The 20,843-nt window shown below is 45.0% G+C and overlaps 1 protein-coding gene across 1 annotated transcript in view; it reads right to left on the bottom strand.

Annotated features, from left to right (window-relative positions):
• Window positions 1-410: 410 nt before the first annotated feature.
• Window positions 411-20,843, bottom strand: part of PPM1L (protein phosphatase, Mg2+/Mn2+ dependent 1L) — a 60,286-nt gene continuing 39,853 nt past the window's right edge. Inside the window, exons 2-4 of the mRNA XM_054283022.1 lie at window positions 8,573-8,747; window positions 3,155-3,316; window positions 411-2,445 (exon numbers count right to left, since the gene is read on the bottom strand). Coding sequence (XP_054138997.1) covers window positions 2,096-2,445; window positions 3,155-3,316; window positions 8,573-8,747 — 687 coding nt within the window. The 3' untranslated portion in view covers window positions 411-2,095. The remainder of the gene's footprint in view (window positions 2,446-3,154; window positions 3,317-8,572; window positions 8,748-20,843) is intronic.

Genomic DNA, 20,843 nt, shown 5'->3' with positions numbered 1-20,843 from the left:
GGGAGGCACAAGGGGACAGGGAAGGGGACAGGGAAGGCACAAGGGAATGCTGAAGGGGACAGGGAAGGCACATGGGGACAGAGAAGGGGACAGGGAAGGCACAAGGGGACAGAGAAGGGGACAGGGAAGGCACAAGGGAATGCTGAAGGGGACAGGGGAGGCACATGGGGACAGAGAAGGGGACAGGGAAGGGGACAGGGAAGGCACAAGGGGACAGGGAAGGCACAAGGGGACAGGGAAGGGGACAGGGAAGGCACAAGGGAATGCTGAAGGGGACAGGGGAGGCACATGGGGACAGGGAAGGCAAACTCCACACCCTGAGCTCTGCCTGGAGCTGCTCCCTCACTGCTCTGTGCCATTCCAGCCCAGATCCAGCACTCCCATGGAATCACCATCACCCAGGAGCTGCACTCTGCCCTCACTCTGTGCCCACTGCAATACCTGGAGCAATTCTCAGCAATTCCTGTTCACTGCCCAGCTGGGCAGCCAGGGGCACTCAGCTGCACCAGGGATGGGAAAGGGCAGGGAAAGGAGCAGGGCAGGCTCCTGCCTGCTGGACACTGCGCTGCCAGGGCTTCAGACACACTTCGGAAACACCACCAGAGCCAACTGAGGGCTGAGATTATCCCCAAACAAATTAAAGGAGGGAAGTTTGTTGTGGGGGACAAAACAAGACAAAGATGGGGATTCCTTCTCGAGCAGAAGTTTGTGCTCTTTGATTTTTTGCCTTGAGAGACCCTGACCCCCTCAGCCCCTCCCCAGAGCCCTGCAGGTGAGCAGGGGGGCCACAGCTGGGAAATGAGGAATATTGGACCTTCCCAAGGAACAGGCATGGCCAGGGAATCCATCACATCCCCGACCCAGCTCCACACCAAACACAGGCAGCCTCCATCACCCTGAAGACTTGAGCAGAGTGTCCAGGATCACGTTCTGGGGAGATTCCAAGGACTTCTGTAAGGCAGGGTAAGGACAAAGGAGCCATCCAAAATCCTGCCTGCCCTGTCCCTCTGCCATGACCCAGCTGGTACCAGAGGTGCAGCAAACCCAAACTGTCCTCACTCCAACTTACAGCAGTCACAGATCCCAAAATACAATTAAATACTGAAAGTTAGATCTAAACACACTTTTAAAACCTAGATTTAACACAACCTTTCATCTCTACAGTGCATTGATGCTGCCTGGCATTTGCATGTCATCCCAAAAGCCCGTCCAGAGGGGTCTGCCCTGGGATTAACCCCACAAATCCATCTGCAGTGGTACAGGGAAGTGTCTCTCAGGCCTGACTTCCAGCTAGGTAGCTCTGAGGAACCTCTGAGGAACGCCCTGCTTGGGTGAGGCTCCCACCAGTCACCAGTGAAATCCATTTGCTCTCACATCTCTTTCCACAGCAGTAAGGTCAGGGTGATCTCGGTGAAGGACACACATTCTGCTCCCACAGCTGAGCTCTGCTCCTCCCATCCAGGAGCTTCAGAGCTCCCGGGGCTTTGCTGAAGTTCACCATGAGTTGGTTTGGATACAATATGGCCTAGAAGAACTGTCCTAGAGTAATGCACAGCCTGAATGAACGTGGTGCTTCAGGAGCTCTACCTACTCACATGCTCGGCAGGGTTTATTGTGGGGGGAGGCTGAACAAAGCAGAGCCAGCAGTGGCAGCAGGCTGAGATTGGCTCCTCTTCCTCCTTCACATCACAAACCCTTCCCCAGCCGCCCCTCCCACTGCAGGGTGCAGGGATGAGGGACACGAGAGCAGCTCCTGAGCAGGGACAGCAGGAGGGAGGAGCAGCAGCACTGCCCTGGCCCTGCCGTGCCCCTGAGGAGAGCATCAAACCCAAACCTACACAGGACTCCTAAAGAAAAGTGAGAAATGGGAGCTTCCAGTCGGTTCCTAGGGAGCAGCGAGGGCACAGGGCAGGGGCAGGGGGCAGACTGGATTCTTGTGGTCGCTCAGCATGGATTTATTTGTTGTATTGCTCCTTTTGCCAAGCCACGAGCAGAGCCCGGATGGATCCGCGGCCGCGGGAGAGCCCGCGCGGCGCTCCTGGAGCTTCCCAGCACACACACACTGTCCTGAGTCCTGAGCGGGCCCGGGGGCTCCTCACTGCTGCTCCTCAGCTTTGCTGCTATTCCTGAACTTCACCACCATGACGGTGATGTTGTCGGGGCAGCCCCTGTAGAAGGACTGCAGCACGATGCTCTTGGCGCCGAAGTGCGGCTCGTCCAGGCGCTCCTTGATGAACCTCACGGCCTCCTCGTTGCTGAAGGCGTCCCACAGCCCGTCCGAGGCCAGGATCATGAACTCTGGCTGCAGTTTGTCCAGGTCAAAGCTCAGGATGTCGGGGTCGGGGATCACCACGTTCAGGTTCTTCAGGGGGTAATCGCCCAGCGAGCGCGACATGGCCAGGATGCCCTGCACGCGCCACGAGCCGTTGAAGCTGATGAACCCACCTGGGGGGGAAATGACGCTTAAATCAGCCCTTTGGAACGTCCAAGAAGCTCTTTGGAATGGCCAAACTGCTCTTTGGAACATCCAAGGAGCTCTCTGGAATATCCAAGCTGCTTGGAAAATCCAAGCTGCCCTTTGGAACACCCAAAGAGCTCTTTGGAATGTCCAAGCTGCTCTTTGGAACATGCAGGCAGCTCTTCCTTTGGAAAATCCAAGGAGCTCTCTGGAACACCCAAGGAGCTCTCTGGTTCCTGCCAGACCTCCCAAAGTTTCATCCTGAGGGGTTACAGAGATCAGAATGTGGGAGGTGATGCCTCAGGTTTTAGTTTTTATATTTTTCAGACTCTGTGCTGTTTTATTGTGCAGTTCTGAGCTTCACATTTTGGGATGGTGATCTCTGTGCACAGAGCAGGGAGACAAAACAATTCCTGCTCCAGCTGGGCACCAAGGACAAATGATCCAAATCTCAGCCCCAGAGCACAAACACCGTGGGCTGGAGAGAGAAAAACAAGCAGGGTGGGACTGCCTGGGCTAAAGCTGGAATGGGACAATGAACTCCAATTTGATCTGCTGCCACCTCTGCCCTGTGGAATTTTGGGTGGAGAACAGGAGATTTGATCTGCTGCCGCCTCAGTCAGACACTCCCCACCCTCTCCCAGGGGAAATGTCAATTTTAGTGACAAACAAAAGCTGAACCTTGCAACAACTCACCAGCTCTCTTAATCCTCTTCCTCTCCTTCAGCTGGTAGGGCTTGTGGTCGTGGGACAGGGGGATGGCATTGCCGTCCTTGTCGCAGAGGACGCCCCGCGAGTCGCCCACGTTGGCCACGGTCAGCTCCTTGTCGGACAGCAGGGCGATCAGACACGTGGTGCCTGCACAGAACCACAGGGGCTGCTCTTAGAGGTGGGGAAAATCACATTTCTGCCATGGAATGGATGGTCCTGATCAGCAGGAAAATGTCGTTCCTGTCACGGAATGCCAGGGTGGGTGAGGTGGGAAGGACTTCCAAGATTGGGGAGTCCCAGCTGTGACCCCCAGAGCACTGAGCCCACCTTAAAATGGAAGGAATATTTCCCATTTCCCATCTCATTTCCAGCTCTGAGCACTGAGTCCACCTTAAAATAGAAGGAATATTTCCAATTCCCCATTTCCCATCTCCTTTCCAGCTCTGAGCACTGAGCTCACCTTAAATGGGAGGAATATTTCCCATTTCCCATTTCCCATTTCCCACTTCCCATTTCCCATCTCCTTTCCAGTTCCCATCTTCCCCTTCCTGCCCCCCCTCACCCACAACCAGCAAATATCAGCTAAAAAAAAACCATTCTGGGGCTGGCTCTGGCTCTGGATGCAATCCCTAAATATCAATATCTCCAGGACTGCTTGACAGCAGGGAAAAATGAATTCCATCTCTTTTTTTGTTGTGCAGTAATGAAACTCAATTTTTTCAGGATTTCTGGGGAAGAAGGGCCATCCATTAAAGAAAAAAGCCATTTCCCACAGGACAAAACCCCTCCAGAACCTCCCAGCAGGCTGGAATTCCCTGGAACATTGGGATTAAATGCTAAAATTCCTTTAAATAACCAAAATTTGCCACGGATCAGGCACTGACCACCTCGGATGTTTAGGGATGCTGCAAATCAAAGGAATGGGATTAAGAGCCAGCAAAGCTTTGTTGGGAGAAAACATTCTTGCACAGAATTACCCCAGCCTTAGCTAGTCAAGAATGCCACTTTTTAAACTAAAGGATTTACAGATTAGCAGAGGATTTGTCCCCATCTGTCACTTTTGGCCTGCTTTCATTTTTTAAAGCTTCCTTACTCAAACCTCACAAAAAAAAAAAACCTTGCCAGCACTCGACTATTCCCAGACAAACTCATTTTATGTGTAGCTCTGATGGATTGATTTTCTAAAGGGAAAAAAAGGGAAAGATCCACGTTGGGATGTGGATTCCATCAGGGCTGCACTTTATTAACACTGGATGCTGCCAGAAAGGCCAAATTAACACCCAAAATTGTGCCAAAATCAGAGCATTTCAGCTTCCTCCTGGCAAAGGGATGCAGCTGAACTCGAACTGAACCCACTTTGGGAGAAAGGATTTTTCCCTGGGGAGAAAGGATTTACCTGGGGGCGCAGAATGGTCCTTCCAAGAGGGATGGGAAAGGCTGGAAAAGGTGTGGGAGTGCTCCCCTGCCCTGGGAGCCCCCCAAAAACCTCCCTGGCAGCTCCCCTGGAATTCCAGCTGCTGGAATTCCAGCTGCTCATCATTCCTGCAGAGATGGAACCCTGGCAGGGCTCCAGGAGGGCTCTGGGGATCCCTCACATCACAGACAAAATTGCATTTTCTCCCCTTTCACCACCATCAAAGGAGGAAAGATTGCTGTAGGAGTCGTTTGTGAGAATTTTGCTTTCCACAAACAAGGATTTCTCTGGATGGGTGTCTCCCAACAGCAACACCTTCTGCTTTCAGGCTGAGACCTTTTACAGAACAAATGGGCCCAAACTGGCTCAAGAACCGAGGTTGTTGACTGGACTACACTACACAAACATTTTCCAGGTGCTCCCACATTGCTCCTTGGGGGCGGCAGCAAAATCCAAAAACAATCCAAGATGAAATTTCTGTCAGAATCCAAAGGCCCTTTCTTATAGTGAACCACTCCCCTCTTAGGCTTCATTTATCAAGGCACTGAAAATGGAGAAACCTGAAAATGGAGAAACCTGCCCCTCATGCTAACAACAGATATTTTGGGGATTCACTTCAGCTTCAGTGAATCCAAAGCTGAAGCAAAAAAACCCAAAAAAACCCCCAAAAAAAACCCCAGAGAAAAAGAGTGGCAAATTCAGATTCTTGTTTTGTTAAATGAGCTAAGCTATGAGACAGAAGAGAGAAAGAAGACATGAGAGACATTCATTTTTCTACACCACAGGGAACAAAACCTGTATGGAGTGAAACTAAGGAATAATTTAAATAAATATTTAATTTTCTATTTTGCCAATTTTGAAGGATTGCTTCCTTCACTTTTTACACCCCACCAGCAGCTCGAGTTCCTCGTTCAGTTGATTTTGTTGGGGAAAAAAGCCAAAAAAAAAAGGGAAAATGTCACCAGCAAGGGCTGGAGCACCCAGGATCACCAGCAGCTGCTGTAATTACATTTAACTGCCCATTTTCTGTGCTTTGCTCACAATCAGCTCTGGTTCCAAGGGCAGGTAGAGCCATTTCTGCCTTTTCATAAATAAGGGGCACAATTAGGAGGGTGAGGGGCTCCACTGCTGTGTTTTCATCTCTGATGAATTTTGGGCTTTCATTTACAGCTGTGCTGCTGGGAGTTTTCTAAACCAGTTATTACTGAGCTTCTCATTTCCACATGATTTTTGCTGGATGAGATAAATCCCCAAATATGTGTTTCAAGCAGTTTTAATCTTTATTTTAACCATACAAACACTGAGATTTCCATAAAGGGAAAAGCTTTCTTTTCCTTCTGACAGGAATCAGTAATTTCCTTGCATTTTCTCCTCCCTAACAAACTGCTTTAAATGAAAATAAGTGGAGAGGAGCTGGAGTGACCAAACTAATGGAAAAAAAAATGACAGGATTTTGGGAAATTCTGTGTGAGAAAAATCAACAGAGGTGACAGAAAGCAACAAATTTTGAAGCATATTTTTTGTGCATTATTAAAAGCAAGCAATATGTGATGAAAGAAATATTCTGCACCCTCATTTTGACCTGCGCTGGCCTTTGAGAACCCACAGGCCAAGCTCCTGGTGTGAGGTGTATTTTACAAAAGGATTTAAAAGCTGAAAGACATTTCTGAGAATAAAATGCCAGGAAAAGTGTCAGATCTGCAAGCTGGGAGTTCACTGTACAAAAAGCCCCAAAAACTGCCTGGGTTTGGCTGTCCATCCTCGTGTCAGGGTAAAAATCAGATTTTGTGCCTGCCCAGTGCACTCCCAGCTGGGAAAGGCCAAAAATCAGGAATTTGTGAAGGGGAAAAGAGCGAAATCCAGGGGGTGCCAATGGAGAGACACAGGAAATAATTAAAATAATTAACAGCAGAGCACAATGAGCTGCCAGAAGTGTCCCCTCAGCTCCTGCCAGCACCCAGGGGGGACATCCCCAGCCAAACTGGGACAGGAAAAACAAATATTTCATAAAAATGAGGATAAAAGATGACAAAAATGAGAATAAAAGCTCAACCTGCACAAGGGGACTGGGGAAAGACTGGAAATGAATAATTTTTTTGGGGCAGTAAAAGGAGAATTATAAGGAATAATTTCAGGAGGAACAAATATTTACAAAAACGAGGACGAAAGTTCAAGGGGTTTGGGGAAGGGCTGAAAACGAGCAATTTTTGGGGCAGGAAAATGAGAATTGTGAGGAACCATTTCAGGAGAAACACACATTCCACAAAAACAAGGACAAAAATTGAAGGTGTTTGGGGAAGGATTAAAAACGAGCAATTTTTGGGGCAGGAAAATGAGAATTCTAAGGAACACTTGAGGAGGAACAAACATTTCCCAAAAACAAGGACAAAAGTTCAAGATATTGGGGGAAACAAGCCACTTTTGGGGCAGGAAAATGAGAATTATGAGGAATCCTTTCAGGAGGATGAAAGATTTCCACAAAAACGAGGGCAAAAGTTGAAGGACTTTGGGGAAGGACTGAAAATGAGCCATTTTTGGGGCAGAAAAATGTGAATTCTAAGGAACCACTTCAGGAGGAACAGAAATGAGGACAAAAAGCTCAACCTGCACAGGGGATTTGGAGAAATGAGCGATTTTTGGGGCAGAAAAATGAGAATTGTGAGGAACCACTTGAGGAGGAACAAACACTTCACAAAAACAAGGAGAAAAGCTCAATCTGCACAAGGTGCTTGGGGAAATGAGCCATTTTTGGGGCAGGAAAACGAGAATTATGAGGAACCACTTCAGGAGGGACAAACATTTCAGAAAACAAGGACAGAAGTTGAAGGGGTTTTGGGGAAACAAGTGAGGTTTTTGGGGCAGAAAATTGAGAATTCTAAGGAACCACTTGAGGAAGAACAAACATTTAAAAAAATGAGCACAAAAAGCTCAATCTGCACAGGCAGTTTGGGGAAATGAGCCATTTTTGGGGCAGAAAAATGAGAATTGTGAGGAACCACTAAAATGAGAATTATGAGGAACCACTTGAGGAGGAACCAACATTCCACAAAAACAAGGACAAAAGCTCAACCCACACAAGGTGTTCAGGGAAGGACTGAAAACGAGCCATTTTTGGGGCAGAAAAATGAGAATTAGGAGGAACCACTCCAGGAGGGACACACATTCCAGAAAAACAAGGACAAAAGCTGAAGGCATTTGGGGAAAAGAGCGATTTTTGGGGCAGGAAAATGGGAATTGTGAGAAGCCACTTCAGGAGGAACAAACTTTTCACAAAAATAAGGACAAAAGCTCAACCTGCACTAGGCACTTGGGGAAATGAGCCATTTTTGGGGCAGGAAAATGAGAATTATGAGGAACCACTTTGGGAGGAACAAACATTTCAGAAAAACAAGGAAACAAAGAGTAAAGTTGAAGGCGTTTGGGGAAATGAGCCATTTTTGGGGCAGAAAAATGAGAATTATGAGGAACCACTCCAGGAGGGACAAACATTTCACAAAACAAGGACAAAAGTTGAAGATGTTTGGGCAAATGAGCCATTTTTGGGGCAGGAAAATGAGAATTATGAGGAACCACTTCAAGAGGAGCACACATTTCAGGAAACAAGGATAAAAGCTGAAGGTGTTTGGGGAAAAGAGCCATTTTTGGGGCAGAAAAATGAGAATTATGAGGAACCACCTAAGGAGGAAGAAAAATGAGGACAAAAAGCTCAACCTGCACAGGGGATTTGGAGAAAAGAGCCATTTTTTGGCAGAAAAATGAGAATTGTGAGGAACCACTTTAGGAGGAACGCGCATTCCACAAAAACAAGGACAAAAGCTGAAGGGGTTTGGGGAAAAGAGCCATTTTTGGAGCCAAAAAATGAGAATTATGAGGAACCACTTCAAGAGGAGCACACATTTCATAAACACAAGGACAAAAGTTGAAGGCGTTGGGGGAAAAGAGCCATTTTGGGGGCAGAAAAATGAGAATTGTGAGCAGCCCAGCCGTACCTGCCTCGTCGTAGGAGACGGTGAGCTTCTCCAGCATCTCCCTGTCGATGGAGAGGATCTGCTGCTCCAGGATGCTCTGGTAGGACAGCACGCTGTTCTCCTTGTCCCGCTCGTAGTCCTGCAGGTGCTGCTTCAGCACCTCGGGCAGCCGCGCCTTCACGTACTCCGCTGCCGACTGCACGGCAATTAACAAAGCGTTAATTAAGGTATTAATTACCTTAAATAATTACCCGGAGAGCCCCTGCGCTGCACACTCACCGCACACACACAGCTCAGGGCTTGGGACAGGGTCACCCGCACATCCCAGGGGTTTGGATTTAATTGGAATTTTATAGCGCCACGCGGAAAAGTGAAATCAAATTTAGTGTGTTCACTCTGAAATTTTTTGTCGCAGACGTTTTTCACAGAAATGCTTTCTTTCAGATTTCTGCATTTTCTGGGAAGCAAAGGGCCCCAGAAAGAGAATGCAAACAATGATTATCAGCTGCTGTGGAATGCAATAGGATGCACCTATGATTGGTTCATGTTCCATGTTTATAATTAAGGGCCAATCACAGGAGCAAGCTGGGGACAGAGTCCCTGGACACAACTTTGATATAGATTCTTTCTTTCTTTTCTTAGCAAGCCTCTGCAGCTCCTCTCTTTATTCTTATTAGTATAGTAATAATGTATTATATATCATATATCAATAAATCCAGCCTTCTGATCAAGAAACAAGATTCTTGTCTTTCTCTCACCACCCTCAGCGACCCACTCAGGATGCTGTAATAATTTTTATTTTAAATTTTCATTCGAAATTCTTAAGCAACAATTGGCAAAGTGAAATCAAATTAAATGAGTTTATTTTAAATATTTATTCTAACTTTTTAAGTACCAATTGGCAAAGCAGAATCAAATTTAATGTGCTTATTCTAAAATTTTATTCTAAATTTTTATTCTAAATTTCAAAGCACCACGTGGCAGAGCAGAATCAAATTTAATGTGCTTATTCTAAAATTTTATTCTAAATTTTTATTCTAAATTTCAAAGCATCAACTGGCAGAGTGGAATCAATGCTTTTATTCTAAATTTTTATTCTAAGTTTTAAAGCAGCACATGGCACAGCAGAATCAAATTTAATGTGGGGTTTTTTTTTATTTTTTACATTTAAAGCAGAGAGTGGAATCCCTCCCCCTGCCCTTGGCACACCGCAAACCCATAAATACTGACACGCGCAAACCCAGAGAATTCATTTTAATTCATTAATTAAAATCCCTTTAATTCCCTGCTCGGGCCCAGCAGAGGGCAGGGTTGGGCTGGAGTTGGGGCTGGTGTAAAGCTGGAGTAACCTCGGAGTAACCTCGGAGTAACCTCTGGGAGCAGCCCAGGCTCAATCCTGATTTCCAGCACCCCAATCCCCCTGGAGCATCCCCTGGCACAGGCAATGGAAATTCCCTTTCCTGGCACACTTTAATTTGGGTTTTCCAGTTTCCCCTCCCTGGCACAGCAGCAAGGGCTCCGCGCTCCAGTTCTTGAGCAAAAAAAAAATAGAAAAATAAACGCTAATAAATTGTTTTATTCCTGTATTGAAGCTGGTTTATTTTTAATGCCGTTCCTGGCATTGAAACACCCAAACAGATTTTAATGAATTGTGTTATAATTGTAATGAATTGTGTTATAATTTTAATGGATTTCGTTATAAATGAACTCAGTGGGAATGGCTCCACAAGAGGCAAAGCCTTGGGAATGCTGCTCATCCCAGGGTTGGGAGGGACCAGAATTCCCCTCTGCTCTGGGTTTTTTTGTTTTTTTTTTTTTAATATTTCATTTTTCCAAAGAGATTAAATCAGAGATTAAATTGCAATCTCAAACATCCCTGGGGTCGTGTCCCACGTTCCTGCACTGATCCCCTGTGGCACCAGGGAATTTCTCCTGGAAAACCACAGGACCTGCCCACACAAGCACAGGGCAATTAATTAATTCATTATTAATGAACATTACATTTAAAGAGCTGTTTTTTCCCCAGAAAGGTCAGAAGGCACATTGTACATTGATTATTTTATCTCAAATTCAGAAATTTGTGTTTAATTTTCCTAAATTCTAATTTTCCTTAATTTTCCCTAAATTTTCCTTTAGACCACCCTGTGCAACATTAGAATTGTGGTTGGATTTATTAAATATTTGGAACTGTGCTTGGATTTATCAATTCCAAGTTATTTGCAGGTGCCCCCCCAGCAAATGAGTGCAGTTCCTCTGGATTTATCAATTATTTATCAATAATTCCATCAGAGATTGGAGAAGTCACAGGACAATTTCCCAAGTGAACACACCAAGCCAACAACTTCTGTTTATCCTGAACGGGCACAGACTGAAATGCAGGAAATTCCATCAAAACTTAAATAAAAATCTTTTTTTTCTGGTCAAACAGGGCGCCCTGAGAGGCTGTGGAATCACCAAATTTCCCATATTTGATATGGAAATACCAAATCCCAGCTGGGTTATCCCACCCTGAATTTTTGCTCTGACAACCACACGTACACCCCCAAAATTAAAAATATCAGCAATAATGACAGTAAAGGAATTATTCCTGCAGCAAAAAGCACCAGCATCTGAATTGCACAAGCACAAACCCTGAATGTTAATTAGAAAGTCAATCATTGCCTCTTTTAGGAGAAAAACGAGGATTGGTGGGGAAATGAGGCCCAGAGCAGGTGTTTGACACAATTTCTGTCAGCAATGCCACGCAGGGGGATGGAGCCCCAAAAATGGGAGAGGCTCAGGCTCACAAATTGTGACCAACACCACGAGGAAAGGACATCAATGCCTGATATTCAAATGCAATATCTGCATTTACCAAAGGGCACCATTCAGTTAAAGGCACACAGCAAAACAGGTGTGATTGAAGTGCTAAAAATAAAAATAAATTAGGGATGTCAAGATTTCACCTGATTTTGATGCTAATTGGGTGGAACTATTAGCGGAGATGAGCGGAATATGAAATGAAGGTCTGTAAAAAAAATGGTTTTAAAATGCCTGAAAAGACTTTGCCATTACCAGGTAACAATGCAGAAAAACCCAGAAAAACCCAAATTACAATTTATTTCCTAAATTTTGTGAGCAGGGATTGCATTGCAAGGCCAGACAGGAATATTTCACCCAAGCAGGATTAACTGAAACGTTTTCTTATACCCCTGTAATCAAATCTAAGCAAAAGGGATCATTTTTAATATTGGCACAAACAGGCAGAAATGAGAGGAAAAGCAATAACCCTAAAAATAATGGTGAGAGCGCCATAAACCCTCTGCATTTACACAGGTGCTGAACTGCTCATTTCCAAGCCTTTTTTGATCCAGCAAAATGCTGCATTTTGGGTTTTACTGAGCTCATCAAGTTAACACTGAAGATAAAATAAAAAAAAAAGGAGGTTTGCAAAATGACTCAACTCGAAATGACATTTCCAACTCTGCAACCCTGCACCAGCGCAGCCCCTGAACTGAAAGCTTTTATTAGGAATTAAAATGCCTTAAAACTACTCCAGGGGATTTCCACAGGTGGCTCTGTGCAGAAGCTTTTCCAGAGAGAAGGGGATTTTTAGAGTGAAAAACCAGTTTTACCAGAAGCCTTTCATTCTGCTCCTGTAGTTGAGGGAAAAAAATGTATTTATAGCCTATTAGACTCAATTAAAGAGCAAGAAGCATTCATCTTTCTGTGCCATTGTTCTCTCCCTCCCAGCACTCAGGGAGAGCAGTGGAATATTTTATTTTAGCCTAAATGGTCCCTCCTGATTTAGAGACTTCACTTTGTGCCAAGCAGAAACCAAGAACTGGGAAGATTCAGTCTGGGTGAGCCAAAAAAATAAAATAAAAAAATCAGTTTTCAGCTGCTTAGAATGTCAGCAGTGTTCACCAGCTGCTCCCAAACCTGTCTCCCACCCTTCCCAGCACCTTTAAATGGAATATTGCTGTGATCCCATCCAGCACAACCCCAAAGCTCAGCAAGCAGCAAACACACAGAAACTTCAAATAGCAGCAGAGAGTCAATGTGTAAAATATTCTCATTTTGCCTTCCCCAGCCAGGAATCCCCTGAGGGAAGCAGGAGAGCTCCTGGAGCAGGAGATGCTGTCCCTACACCAGATAAATCCAATTTGGGAACAACCCTTAAGTTGCCATTGAAGTCTGACCTTAAAAATTGTCTATTAAAAAATCCCATGAATAATTGGCCTGGTGTTCCACCCAGAGCTGCGAGGGGATGAGATGAGACAAAACCTTTTGGTTTTATTTCTCTTCTTCCAGAGAAATCCAGGGATGGAGACACCACAGGGACCCAACCCTGTCCTTCCACACCTGGGACAAACCCTGCACACAAGGGGTTAACAGGGAAAAGGTGCAATCCCTCTTTTCCTTCAGGAATTAACATTTCTGCAGATTCAATGAGCCCTGGTTCAATGTAATTGTGGTTATTTTCTGAGGTCCTGCCCTCCTCCCTTTGGGTCTGAAAAATCCACTGTATTGACCTGAATAATGAGCTGGAGGCAGCCAGGACAGCTGGAACCAGGAGCAAGGAGGCCAACAAGATGGAAAAATGATAAATCCTGTTCTCCCTGTGCCCAGCAGGGACAGGTATGATCCATGAAATCCCAATTATTTCCCATTTCCCAGTCAGGAAAACACTTGCACAAGGCACATTCCTGGTTTTGTAAAACTAATCCAGAATAAAGCAAACTAATCCAGAATAAAGCAAACTTTTGTGTCCTCTCCTGGAACAGCAGGCTGCCAGGAAAGGAGATTTTGGGGATCATGTGGGTGATAAGCAGCTGAAACACGAGATTGTGGCAGCGCTCAGTGCTTAAAAAGGCTCCTGGAATCCCAAGTGTATAAACAGTGGGGTAATAATGATTGATTGGGGGAACTAATTTGGGAATTGTCCATGGAAAACCCTGCTTGTGATAGCTGGAATTTGAGAATTCAGAGAGTATCTGAGGGTTTAAGAAAACAATAAAAAAGGGGGGAAATTACAATGAAAAAAAGTAGTAAAAAGGTAGAAAATAGAGGGTATCTGAGGGTTTAAGAAAACAATAAAAAAAAAGGGGAAATTGCAATAAAAAAGGGGAAATTACAATTAAAAAAGGGGGAACCCAATAAAAAAAGGGGGAAAATGTTGGGGTTTTTTCCCAGAGAAGGAAACTTTCCCTCTGATGAGCTGACAGAGGTGAGGATGTGAAGGCTCTGAGGTGCTTTGGTTGTAATGGCACAGCTCCTCTTCCTAAAACCAGGAGGAATCAGAGAAATTTCAGGGACTTCAGTGACCAAGACAAAAAAGAATGACCAGATCAGGATCTCAGGATCCCACCCTGCTGCAGAGTGGCTGCCCTGGAATTCAGCTGCAGCAGGACCCAGAAACTGCCATTAAATAAAACACCTCCTTCAGGAGGAGCAGACAAACCCCCCAGAGTGGACAGAATTGATGTCACACAGTAATTATATAAAGCACTTAATTAAATGGCAGAGGCTCAAAGACAGGGACTTCATTAAATAGAACAGCAGCCAATTCCAATCCATAAATAGTTTCCAAGGCCTGTTCCTTTTCTGGAGGCATTTCACTACACAAACTCCGAGAGCTGCACCCCTGAGAGCAGGAGGGACATAAATCAGGCCCAGTAAGGACAAACAGCAGTGCCTGGATGTTATTCCTGCTTCCCTCTACAAATGTATATTTAAAGGATTAAAAAAGGATTTTTGGGATCAGAACATCTCTGGTTATTGAGGTGGTTTTGTTCATATTCCTCAAGTTCATGAGCAGCTCATTCCAAAAGATGGGCAAACAAGGAGGGAGGAGGCAGATGCAGGAGAACAGGAGGGGGACAGACACTGATGGAAGGGAGAACAGAGAGGGTGATGCCCTGGAGCAGAGGCTGGGCAGAGTTCCAGAATCAAGCAGGGATTTATCCAAAGGATCTCCTCCATGGATCCACCTTGGGCAGCACCAGAGCCCAGCCAGGGCTGCACCCAAGATGAACCAAAATGGCCCCAAAATGCACGAGCGCTCCCGGGTCTGTCCCTGGGATCAGTTCTGCTCCATTTGCACCTTGCAGTTCATTGTCCCATTCCAGCTTTAGCCCAGGCAGTCCCACCCTGCTTGTTTTTCTCTCTCCAGCCCACGGGGTTTGTGCTCTGGGGCTGAGATTTGGATCATTTGTCCTTGGAGCCCAGCTGGAGCAGGAATTGTTTTGTCTCCCTGCTCTGTGCACAGAGCTCAGCATCCCCTCATGTGAAGCTCAGACCTAAACACTAAAGCAGCAGAATCTGAAACATAGAAAAGCGCAAACCTGAGGCATCAAGTAAAATGGAAGTCAGAAAAAAGAAAGATGAAACCAGTTGTGCTCAAAGAACACCTGGAGGTGACACTCAGTGCTCTGGGCTGGTGACAAGGTGGGGATCAGGCCCAGGCTGGACTCGATGGTCTTGGAAATCTTCTCCAACCCCAGTGATTCAATGCCAGGGAAATCCTTCCAAAAGACTGGAAATCTTTTCATTTAAAAGGTCATTTAAAGGAAATTTTCCTGAAACACCGTTTAATTAAATAAGATGGTACACAGTCATTGTGTTTCTGCAGCTCGTTAGGGTTGTTAATTGCACTTATTATCAAAGCAGAAGGTCAAGGAGGTTCCCAGCTATTTTCATCTCTGAATGGATGGAGAATGGGGTGCTGAGCAGGGAATTACCCAGCTGAGGGGGAAAAGGGGAATAAACAGTGCCTGCCACAAGCTGGGACCTCCAGCACTGACCCTCTGGGATGACACCAGAGTGTTGCAGCCATAACTGAGCAGATTTTATATATTTTATTATTTTTTTTAATATCTTTTTTTATATCTTTTTTTGTATCTTTATTCCTGGCCAGGCTGCAGAGCACCCAGACAGGGCCATTCCAAGTGACAGCCCTGACCAGGTTTCCTCTCACAGGGACAGCACCAGTCCCTCTCCCAAGGGAGGCTGATTAAATGTCCAAGATGTTTCTTTCCCTTTACTGCTTCACTTTGCAATTTCCTCCTATTTTTAAGAGCAGCCCCAGCAGGGATTAAAGGTCCATGATAGCACACTATAAAAAACTTCAAAGCAGCAACTGGAAGTGATTCTGCTCCTGCATTAGAAGCTCCTCGAAAAAGCTCCTGCTCTGAAGAGATAACAGCACAGCTTTGATTTTAAGGCTTTTGTATTGCTTGGAGTGTTTGTATATTAAAGTGACACAGCCTGGAGTTTTCAGATTTCATGGCAAGCCTTGAGACAACAAAAAGCAAATACCTTTTATCGGGAGCGTGGAGCGAAGCAACTCGCGAAGCACAGCTTAATATTTTGGCAACATTCCCAAAAATATTCAACCTTTCACTTCCAGGAGTTTAAACAGAAATTTAAGCAAACCTGAGCCAAGGTTTCAGAAGAAAAACAAATCTGAAATGCAGAGAAAACCCAAGATATCCCAGGGGCTGGCTGGGTTTTCATGCCGTGTTGGTGAACAAGTCCTGAGCCAGGTCTCTGAGGTGGAAGCTGGGGAGATCAAGTTCATTTCCCAGAAAAACAGCTGCTGGCAAATCAATGTTGTGCTGTCACTCAGGCATTGATTTATAATCTCCCAAAATCATTAATATTTCTCCCCAAAGTCTCTGGGCTTTTTGGTGCTGCTCCCTCACTTCATCCCTCAGGATGGGGGAACTCTGTGGGGATTTTTCCCCTACTGCCCATTATTCCACCTGGATCATCTCCACAGAAATAATCCCACTCCACCAGATTTTCCACCATTTTCCAGAGAGTTTTTCCATATATTTTGCTGTCACTCAGGCATTGATTTATCATCTCCCAAAATCATTAAATTTCCCCCCAGAGTCCCTGGGCTCTTTGGTGCTGTGCTCTGTCCCTCACACGCTGCTGCTCCCTCACAACTCTGTGGGGATTTTCCCCCTACTGCCCATTATTCCACCTGGATCATCTCTACAGAACTGTTCCAACTCCACCAGATTTTCCACCGTTTTCCAGAGAGTTTTCCCCTATGTTTTGCTGTCACTCAGACATTGATTTATCACTTCCCAAAATCATTAATATTTCTCCCCAAAGTCTCTGGGCTCTTTGGTGCTGCTCCCTCACTTCATCCCTCAGGATCGGGGAATTCTGTGGGGATTCTTCCTGCCCATTATTCCACCTGGATAATTTCCACAGAAATAATCCCCCTCCACCAGATTTTCCAGAGGGTTTTTCCCTATGTTTTGCTGTCACTCAGGCATTGATTTATCACTTCCCAAAATCATTAATATTTTCCCCCAGAGTCTCTGGGCTCTTTGGGGCCTTGCTCTGTCCCTCACACGCTGCTGCTCCCTCACTTCATCCCTCAGGATGGGGGAATTCTGTGGGGATTATTCCTGCCCATTATTCCACCTGGATCATCTCCACGGAAATAATCCCACTCCACCAGATTTTCGATCAAGTTTTTCCATATTATTTTCCAGAAAGTTCCCTAAGAGTTGTCCAAGGCTAGGATCATGGTGAGCCCCACTCCCAGCTGATGACTTCCCAATCTCTAAACTCCTGGACTCCAGGCCCAGCCAGGCAGCTCTGGGAACATCTCCAGATGAAGCAGTGGGAGCATCATTAAATCTCCTCTCCTCTCATCCTCTTATGCCCCAGAACTGCAGGATTACCCTCAGAGCGATGTATCCCAGGTGTTATCTCTGCCTGAGCTCTGTTTGCCACACCTGAGCACCAAACCATGTCTAAGCCTCCCAGCACATCACCCCCACGTGCAGCTGCTTTTAAATCCACCTCCACAACCCCTTCCCTGCAGGCACTGCCGGATCCCAGCTGCTGGAATAAATAAATTTCCATAAGAAATCCAGATTTATTCCCAGCAACGCTTGGGAGCAAGCAAACACTAAAGGGATGAACTGTGGTGAAACCAGAGAAGAGCAGAATGGAAAAAAAATAAAAATCTCAACAGCTTGATGTGTCTCGACAGATCGAGGCAAAAAAATGTGAGAGAATAATTTTGGGCAGGAAAACGTGGAATTTCAACTTTCCACCCCAAAAAAAGTGGGTTTGTTTCCTGACGACCGACGGCGGGACACAAACAGGGAATGAGAAAACAACATCTGAGAGAATCGTTGAAGTTCAAAGAGATGCTGCCAACACTGAGCAAAAAAAGGGTAAAAACAGGATTTGGGAATCTTGTGGGTGTGCTAGAAACTCATCTAGATGGAGACAAATAAAATACCAGCAGGAAATGTTGAGGGGGGAAAAAACCTGGTGTGTAGAAGAGTGAGAAACTTATTTTGGAGTCAACGGGATGGTGCAGCCAAATAATGGCATTTCTGAGGGAGAGAGTCTGGGAGAAGGAAAGGGACAAAAGGGAAGGCTGAGCAGCAAGGAGCTTGCTAAAGGAAAGGGAATTTTGGGAGGTTAAAGGGAAGTTAAAGGAAAGGGAATTTTGGGAGATTTAAGGGAAAGGGAATTTTGGGAGATTTAAGAAAAGTTTAAGGAAAGGGAATTTTGGGAGATTTAAGGAAAGTGAAAGGAAAGGGAATTTTGGAAATTAAAGGAAAGTTAAGGGAAAGGGAATTTTGGGAGATTTAAGGGAAGTTAAAGGAAAAGGAATTTTGTGAGATTTAAGAAAAGTTAAAGGAAAGGGAATTTTGGGAGAGGAAGAAAAGGGAATTTTGGGAGAGACCTTTAAGGATCAGCTTTGCTAAGAGGCCAAAAGAAAGGAGAGGTGCTAAACATGAAAACCTCCCAAGCCTCATCCATGGCCCTTCCGGAGTGTCCAAATCCCCAGGAAAAGCCTGGAGCTGATCCCTGCCCAGGAGTTTGTGCCAGCTCAGCAGCTCAAAACCAGATTATTTTCCCTTGCTTGGCCTTCTTGGCTATTTTAACTCCACCTCATTTTAGGGAGCAGAAAATCCCCTGCAAAATAAACACTGAGAGTGAGCCTCACCTTAAGGAGCTGCTGATCCTCCTGTACCAACCCAAAAATATCCTGGGAGCAAATGAATGTGCTGCTCTGGGAGGGGAAAATCCTGCTTTAAAGGAAACATTTAATTTCATTTCCCACCTAAGAGGCTCCACCAGAACAAAACACACCAGCAAAAAGCCCAGGAAAATTGAATCAGGGCTATTTCTGAACTCCTTATCCCAATTTTGGAGCCCATAAACTCCCTTTCCCCAACATGTGGCTGCAGTATTTTCATCAAGTGGATTTTAGTGAAGTGGGAAATCAAATTTGCAAGAGCAACGACTGCAGGAAATCATGATAAAATGCTTGATGCTTCCTGACACTTAAAATAATATTCTAATCTGGTTTTCTAAAGCTCTGCAATAAACTCTGCTGCCTGGAAATCAGGTGGAAATCAGAGGGTGAATGAATCCAAACACAAAATTATGCAATGAATGTTTTCACTGCATACAATTAGGGCATACTATACTTTTTAAAGACCTGCAGATGAAACTACCTGAAAAATGAAATATTTAACTCCAGCAATGAAATTAAGGAATAAAAAAGGAGTTTCTCTGGGTTTTATGGATAAAAAGCTGTTTCACAAGAGATGTTTCCTCACCTCCATCTGTACCCAGATTTTCTGGAGAGCTGCTGGGGAACCATCCCGGAGTTTTTTCCATGGAGGTTATTTTGGTCACCATTCCCCTTTCACATGCACACGAGGAGCTACAGGCTATTTTTTGGTACCAGAATGATCTTTATCCTGCTATTTTTACTTCTCATTGCTGTGCTTTTGCCCTTGGCCTCTCTGCACAGCTCTCCCACTCCCACTCCTCCCCCAGTCCCAGTCGTTTCCATCCTTTCTTACACAACCTCCTTTTATTCTCCTTAAAAGTCCTTAAAAACTTTGAATTTAAGGCCTCAACTTTCCAGCAGGGCCCAAACACTGTTACCCAACCTCTGGTTCTCACTGTGCTATTTTTGCACCATGAATTTTGAATATAAAAGTGTATTTTGTAGATTTTGGGGCTTTATGATCTGCTGAGTATTATTTGGCTTGATGATCTGAAAGGTTTTTTCCAACCTAAATGATTCTGTGGTTCTTTAATATATTAAATAAATAGAGAATAAATAAAACAGTGAAGCTCAGCGGGGGCTAAAAACCAAACTCTGAGCACTCCACACTTAGGGAGTATGACTGAGGTGGAATAAGACTCCTTAAAATCTTTTTAAATTGTACTTTATATGCACCAGGAGCATGTGCTTGAGAGAAAATGCTTTTTCCTGCTGATTCCTGTGGTTTTCCCTTTAGTCTTTCTCAGCTTACAGGAATTATTTAAAATAAAATACATAACTACAGGGTCAAGCAAAAAAGCTGTTAAAATGTTTTCATAGGTAGGTGGCCAAGAAATAATCAGATTTTCTCTTAGAAACCGAGCTAGGAACCCACTCAAACAACAACTCTTGGTGATATAGTGATGTGGTTTTTTACAGTGAAATCAATTACGAGAAAAATCTGTTTTTCTCTTACCAAATATTGCCCAAAATAACCTGCAGCTCGTTCCTTTCTACAAGGACTAACAGGCATTTAGCTTTGAAAGGCATCTAATAAATAAAATCATTTCCATGCAATTTGTCTGAGTATTGACATGGAAAGTGCCACGAGCTGGAAATCCCACAGGGGACTGGGGATCAATCCCACGGGGAATTTGGGATAAATCCCACAGGGAACTGAGGATAAATCCCACCAGGAATTTGGCATAAATCCCACAGGGAATTGAGGATAAATCCCACCAGGAATTGGGATAAATCCCACAGAGAACTGGGGATAAATCCCACAGGGAATTGGGGATTGATCCTACAGAGATATTGGGATAAATCCCAGAGGGAATTGGGGATCAATCCCACAGAGATATTTGGATCAATCTCACAGGGAATTGGGATAAATCTCAGAGGGAATTGAGGATCAATCCCATGGGGAACTGGGGATAAATCCCACTGGGAATTGATGATAAATCCCACCAGGAATTTGGGATCAATCCCACAGGGATATTGGGATCAATCCCACAGGGATATTGGGATAAATCCCACGGAGAATTTGGGATAAATTCCACAGGGAATTTGGGATAAATCCCACTGGGAACTGGGGATAAATCCCTCCAGGAATTGGGGATAAATCCCACAGGGAATCTGGGAAAAATCCCACAGGGAATTTGGGATAAATCCCACTGGGAACTGGGGATAAATCCCTCCAGGAACTGGGGATAAATCCCATAGGGAATTTGGGATAAATCCCATAGGGAATTTGGGATCAATCCC

Source organism: Melozone crissalis, unplaced genomic scaffold (genome assembly GCF_028551555.1).
Source record: "Melozone crissalis strain CALT ecotype California unplaced genomic scaffold, PUWL_Pcris_2 ptg000034l_1, whole genome shotgun sequence".
NCBI classification, from domain to species: domain Eukaryota; kingdom Metazoa; phylum Chordata; class Aves; order Passeriformes; family Passerellidae; genus Melozone; species Melozone crissalis.
The sequence above is the reverse complement of the archived record's forward strand: the minus strand, read 5'-3'. Positions and strand labels throughout refer to the sequence as shown.